The sequence below is a fragment of the Drosophila miranda genome, chromosome XR (assembly GCF_003369915.1).
Source record: "Drosophila miranda strain MSH22 chromosome XR, D.miranda_PacBio2.1, whole genome shotgun sequence".
Classification (NCBI taxonomy): Eukaryota; Metazoa; Arthropoda; class Insecta; order Diptera; family Drosophilidae; genus Drosophila; species Drosophila miranda.
Window position 1 is genome coordinate 45,045,043 of NC_046674.1, and position 5,888 is coordinate 45,050,930.

The window sequence follows — 5,888 nt, forward strand, 5'->3', positions numbered from 1 at the left end:
GTTCCTATGGGAGTTAAGTCTACAAAATTCAAACTACATCAACGACCTGAACGAGACGGTGACGATAAGGAGCGCCGCCTCCTATTTGTTCACCCTCGTCGTCGCCATCCCTCTCTGCGCCATCATCTGGGTGCTATACCGCCGCCTCAAATCCCAAGGCCTTCGGAACGAACATACAGCACGAGACGTGGAGGCCGCCCCCCGTAACCCCCCGGCCAATGACGAACCGGCCAGAACAACAGAGACGGCGCACGGTACTGTCGCCCCCGGCAGAGCCTTCCCGCGGCGATACATGCCCAGAGGCCGGCCGAGCCCAGCGATAAGAGCTGACCCTACACCCGGCCCATCGGCGCCCGAAATCCGATCGGAGCCCGCGTGCGACGCATAGCTGCGCTGCCCGTAAAACGGAAGTTACGAAGGGAAAAGACGACGAAAATGAAATAACAAAAAAAAAAAAATAAAATAAAACAAAGAAAGAACGAAAAAAAATATATAAATGTCAATTCGGCAGATTCATGCATTACACTCATTACACACATTCATAAACCCATGCCCCAAACGTCCATAATCGTCCCACGGATCCATTTACCATAGCTTAGATTACAGAATTGCAAGCCCGCTGACGCCGGCTCCCGTGAGTCGCGCTGTCAGCGGAGGGAAATGCATGACGTTAGAAATACAAGAAATAAGTCAGATTCCGAACGCCGAGCGAGCAAGGCGATTTTGATAAAACCCTACTATACAAGAACCAAAACAATGTAAGTTTTCGTCACGCCCCCTGGGACTCCCTAGAATTAAGAAGATTAAAGTAGATTAAATAGAAAATAGACACTCTCCCCCTCCCCGAACTCTACGCACCGAAGAACCAGCCATGAACGCCACCGAGAACACCCCAGCTAAGGCGCACCAGAGAGCCGCTGCATCAGCAGAGTCACCCGAAGTCGTAGACTTCACGGATTTCTCCGACGCCGAGGAACCGGAGTCCGCTGCCAAGGCGGACGAGGAAGCTGCCCCGAAGCCAGGAGTAGCCGAAGAACCCCACACCTCCGATGGGGACATATACGCGGATATGGAGCTAAACGCTGACGAGGCAGGGCCAGCGGACCACGAGGGTCCCCGAGACAGCCCCCCGCGGTTCTCCCGCCGACCATCCGGGTTCCGTCGAGAGAACCTGTGGTCGCCGCCGCCGTATAAGCGACGAGCCGCGCCCTGCTCCCCGGAGCCAGGGTCACCGTCATTCGAAGAGGAGTTCGAAGATGCCGGTTCTAGCCAGCACAGCTTCCCGGAACCAGAGACGCCATCATACGCGCCGATGTTCGAACAGGAGTTTGAAGATGCCGGTTATCACCAGCGCCGCGATCCCCGAACCGGCCGTGGCATTTACCGCCCCGAGAGGGGGCTGGAGCGTTACACACCGAAACCATACAACGCGTACTACGACGACGGGGAGAGCGAAGAGGAGGAACCCTACGGTCGGCAATTCATAGCCGAAACAGAGACCTTTCACCACACGGTCACGCCATGGGGGATACGCGTCACGCGTAACCACCAGATGTCCGTAGACGTCTTTGTCCCTCCCGGCCGGAATGTCAACGCGTTCTTCAGGAAATTCCGAGAAGCCGCGGAACCAATCGACTACCGCTCCAAACCGGCCGCCCCAGCCAGGGCAAGCCCCCCGCACGCCGAAGCGCGACCGCCAACGCCCGCATCGGATCCTCCCCGACGCCCCAATCCTCCAGAAGAGTCAGCGGCGACCACACCAACGCACGCCGAAGCGCCCCACGCGGAGGCAGCGCAAGGCCCTCCCACTGAATGGCCCACCTGGGCTACAGAAGAGGGAAACGCCGCTCCGGTTCGACAAGCGGAGCTGACCGAACCGGAGGAGCAGTGGGAAACGGGGCCGGACAGCGGGTACCCCACCATGACCCTACGGAGGGTAAAACAACCCGTTGCGGAGGAGACGGCGCCGACCCCCAAAACTGGGGAGTGGGAAGGACAAGACGAGTTGCTGGTGGACTCCGACTTGGATGAAATACTACGATTTCTTCAAGACGAATCTACGCGGGAGGGGCAAAGTCCAGCGGACTTCTCCCTGATCGAAGAGCTGAACCAGCCCACCTAGTGGGTATTCGCGCCGGCAGATTGGCAGGTGAACATCCCAGGCCGAGCCCTACCGGCGGGCCACATCGAGGAGATACACCAGCGGCTGCTGGAAACGGAGAGGCATTTTTCCCCTTTTTATATCTCCAGTTTCCCTTAAATATATCGTTACTTAGCCTTAGACTTCACTTTCGCGGAGACCCAGCGAAGTTTTCCCGAGCGCGCAAGTGCCGAGCAGACTTCACTTACGCGGAGACCCGGGCCGAGAATAGAGGTTGTCCCGCGTGACAACTAAGATACAAGTTAAGAATCCTTCCGGGAACGTGACGAAACAACAAAAAATAGTCAATGTAAGAAATTACCTGTATAACCAGCAAGCTAATAAATCATTATTGTAACGAGAACCAACCCCGTGTAAGTCATTTTTGGGGATCCAAACCCCTCCCCGATCACCCTTACCAACAACTACTCGCCAGCGAGCCACACTCACCTCCACTTACCCCCGATCAATCCTCGAAACCCCCCCTCACGCAGGTGTGACACGCCCTGCGCCCCCCTCTCGACTCCCACAGGTGTGACTCGCCCTGTGACCCCTCTTTCCCGACCCACGCAGGTGTGCCTCGCCCTGCGCCCGCCTCTCTCTCGACCCACGCGGGTGTGCCTCGCTCCGCGCCTTTCTTCTCGACCCTCACGTCCGCCCAGTAAGACGAGCCGACCCCCCCTTTCGGAGTTCCTGCGAACTACAAATTTCTTGTAGGAAGACCCCTGGACAGGACTGAGTTTACCTCAGCCTGGAAGAGGAGACATTACAAGTGGCGCCCGAGCAGGGACCCGAAGGAAACTCTAACGAGGGGTTCGTGGATTAAAAACCCACGGCAGTCAGGAGTGCAAGGAGACAGACCAAAAAAAAAAAAGGGGGAAAGATAACCCCCCGCGTGTACGCCTACGTGCATACGCGGCCGATCGTTCGACCGCAGAAAAAAACCCACCCCACTACCGCGGCGCGTAACCGTGCTCAAATCCCCACAATTCTAACGGTGAGGATCGCGAACGAGTCTACGTACGTGTACTAAGTGACAGTGAAAAGAAAAGGGAACACAGTACCTCAAGATCCCGGACGCTCAACCAGTCCGTAGGAACAGCGACGCAACGACCAAGAGAAGCATGGAGCCCTATACGGGGGAACAATCAGGTGAGTACGACGGGGACGAATTGACCGTTAATCCGGGGGTCAGCACCGGCTGGATCCACAAGCGCCGCCGGGAAGAACTGGAAGCCTTCGCGGAAGAATTCGGGTTCGACCGCGAAGGGACAGTTGAGGACCTACGGAAAAGGTTCGCCACGCTGGTCGAAGGACCCCTCGAACAAGAGGCCTGGATTCGACTGGCGGAACTCGAACGGCAATACGCCAAACCACCGGGACGCGCAAAGTCGCCGCAACCCTCTACTTCCGGGCAGGCGGAGAGACGGAAGGCAGACCCCAAAAGCGGTCTGCAGATCCCTGGGGCCCCCGAAGGCAGACCAACCGGCCCGCCCATCGTGGTGACCGCAGCCGCCCACCCAAGACCCCCGTCCGCAGAGGTCCGCCCCTCACCCATGAGGAGGCTCCTCCCTGAAAGCGATAGACCCCGGGGAGGTAACGACGCGTTGGAAGCCCATCGATACAGTCAAGCTGCCCAGATGGCGGAACGGATTAGGAGGTGGGGGATCCAATTCGACGGACAGGATGATCCGTTGTCTTTCATCGAGCTGTTGGAAGAGCGCGCGCTTTCGTACCAACCACTTGCCTCGAGCTATGGCGGAAATCCTTATCGACCGAGCCAACCGCTGATTCCGCACCAGCAGGCTGCAAGGCGCCTCGTGGGTCAACTTCCGGCAAGAATTTTTGGCCTTTTTCCTCCCGCCGCGGTATTTCGAACAGTTAGAGGATCAGATCCGAGCCCGCAAGCAAGCGACGGGCGAGCTATTCAAGGACTTCATAATCGAGCTCAGGTTGCTCATGCACCACGCCGGGTACGATGATGCCCAAGAGCTCAACAGGATTTATGATAATACTCTGCCAGCATATCAACTGTACGTGCGAAGACACGAACTGCGAAGTTTGGCCCAACTAACGATGTTGGCTACGGAGTTCGAATCCATCCAAGAGCGGAATAGCCCCACTGCTCCCACTGCCCCTCGGCCCGGCCCAAGATACACTAGACCGACGACGCACCAGACGCAAAACGAGGTCGAAGCAAACCGGACCTCCTTTCGGAAGCCCCAATGGGACACGGCAGGACCGGCAAGGAGACCATCGTCAAACCGACCCGACACTCCAGCGCCGGAAGTCGCTCACCGCATGGTCACCACCCCCATCGCCAACCCACGGATGGCCTGTCGCCGCTGCGGCGAAGCCGGCCATGCCTCCCACAACTGCACCAACCCCTCTATCCTGTTCTGTTGGGAATGCGGTAAGCGAGGCGTAAGGACCATCGATTGCTGCCGCCAAGACTCGTCGGGAAACGACCAGCGTCCCCGACTGGCACGGGAACAGCCGGGAACGACGCCTCCCCAAACCCAGAACTAAGCCACCCACTACAGATACAGGACGGCCGGATAGTGGCGGGGGTGACGATAGGAGGACGGGCCACAGAGGCCCCTGTGGATACCGGGGCGTCCCGGAGTTTCGTCAGCGCCAACCTCGCCCGGCAGCTCGGCAACGACGCCGGCCTCAGGGAAGCGTGCGTCCAGATCCGCCTGGCAGACGGGTCGGTACGCGAAATAACGCAAATTCTGTTGGCGTTCGTTAAACTGGACAAACGCGAGGTACAGATACAGCTCCTAGTGTTACCAAACATGCTAGAGCAGGTCATCGTGGGGATGGACTTCCTCTGCGCCATCGAAACAACGATACAGTGTGGCACCACCCTCCTCCAACTGCGCGACAGTCGCCTCGCGACCAGCCAGGTGCACACCCCGGAACACGCGCCTACGAAACCCAAGGCGACGAACGATACGCCACGCAAACAAGGAATCAGGAACACGAAGCCCAGGACCCCGACGGAACGCCCTGACCCCAGGTCATCCAACCAGGGCAAAATCTCGGGTAAGACAACAAGGGACGCGAACAGACCCACCAGGACCCCCGGTCCAACGTCCTCGACGAGTGGTGGAGAGCCCGGAGCAACGATCGAACCCCCACGGCGGCGACGATCGTCCAGCGGCCCAGCGCCGAATACAACGACCACGTTAGCCGCCCCGGCGAGCGAGCGCGGTAACGCAGCCCTTTCGATAACGGAAACTCCCACATCCGAAATCGTCCTTACTGCCCGAAGTTTTCCCAGCCGAGAACCGGGAATAGGAGCAACAGCCACTCGAGACACCGACCGGGGCCCCGACGCGCCCGTGGCCGGAGATCAACTCATCAGCACCAACGCCACGGGGCGCTGCTGGAGCCACCCTCCCCGCGTCGCCGATCGTTTCACTATAGCAGGCACCAGAGCGGAAATCTGCGTCACCCGAACGAGCCGCTGGTCTAGTACTAGCGGCATCATCGAGACCCGCATGTTCGTGCATCACGCCGAACACGACACGACCCATGTATTCAGCCGGAGTCCCGAAAATGCCCTGCCTACACCCGAAACTACCCCGGTGGTCGCTAATATAAGGGAGTACCCTCGTGGGATCGAACCGCCAAGCGCGTTCGACATGACCATACTCCCGAGGGCCGAGACCAGACCCCCGCTCCCGGAACCAGCCGGCTAAGCGAAGAGGAGCCAGAAAGAGTCCCCGACCCCTGGCCTCCC

The 5,888-nt window shown here is 58.8% G+C and overlaps 1 protein-coding gene across 2 annotated transcripts; it reads left to right on the plus strand.

Moving 5' to 3' along the window:
• The first annotated feature begins 636 nt into the window (after positions 1 to 636).
• LOC117186746 (fibrous sheath CABYR-binding protein-like) lies at positions 637 to 2,542 on the plus strand. Of its 2 annotated transcripts, none has more exons than XM_033387947.1 (2): positions 637 to 758; positions 829 to 2,542. In XM_033387947.1, exons 1-2 carry the CDS (start codon positions 661 to 663, stop codon positions 2,120 to 2,122), a joined length of 1,392 nt encoding a protein of 463 aa, XP_033243838.1. In that variant the 5' UTR covers positions 637 to 660; the 3' UTR covers positions 2,123 to 2,542. The 2 variants fall into 2 exon arrangements, with proteins under 2 accessions (XP_033243838.1, XP_033243839.1); XM_033387948.1 differs by having other exon boundaries at positions 677 to 758; positions 864 to 2,542.
• The last annotated feature ends 3,346 nt before the right edge of the window (positions 2,543 to 5,888 follow it).

Coding starts and splice junctions, on each gene's coding strand:
- LOC117186746 (XM_033387947.1), top strand. CDS start 661: ATGCATGACGTTAGAAATACAAGAAATAAGTCAGATTCCGAACGCCGA. Junction 759..828: donor TATACAAGAACCAAAACAAT/GTAAGTTTTCGT, acceptor AATAGAAAATAG/ACACTCTCCCCCTCCCCGAA.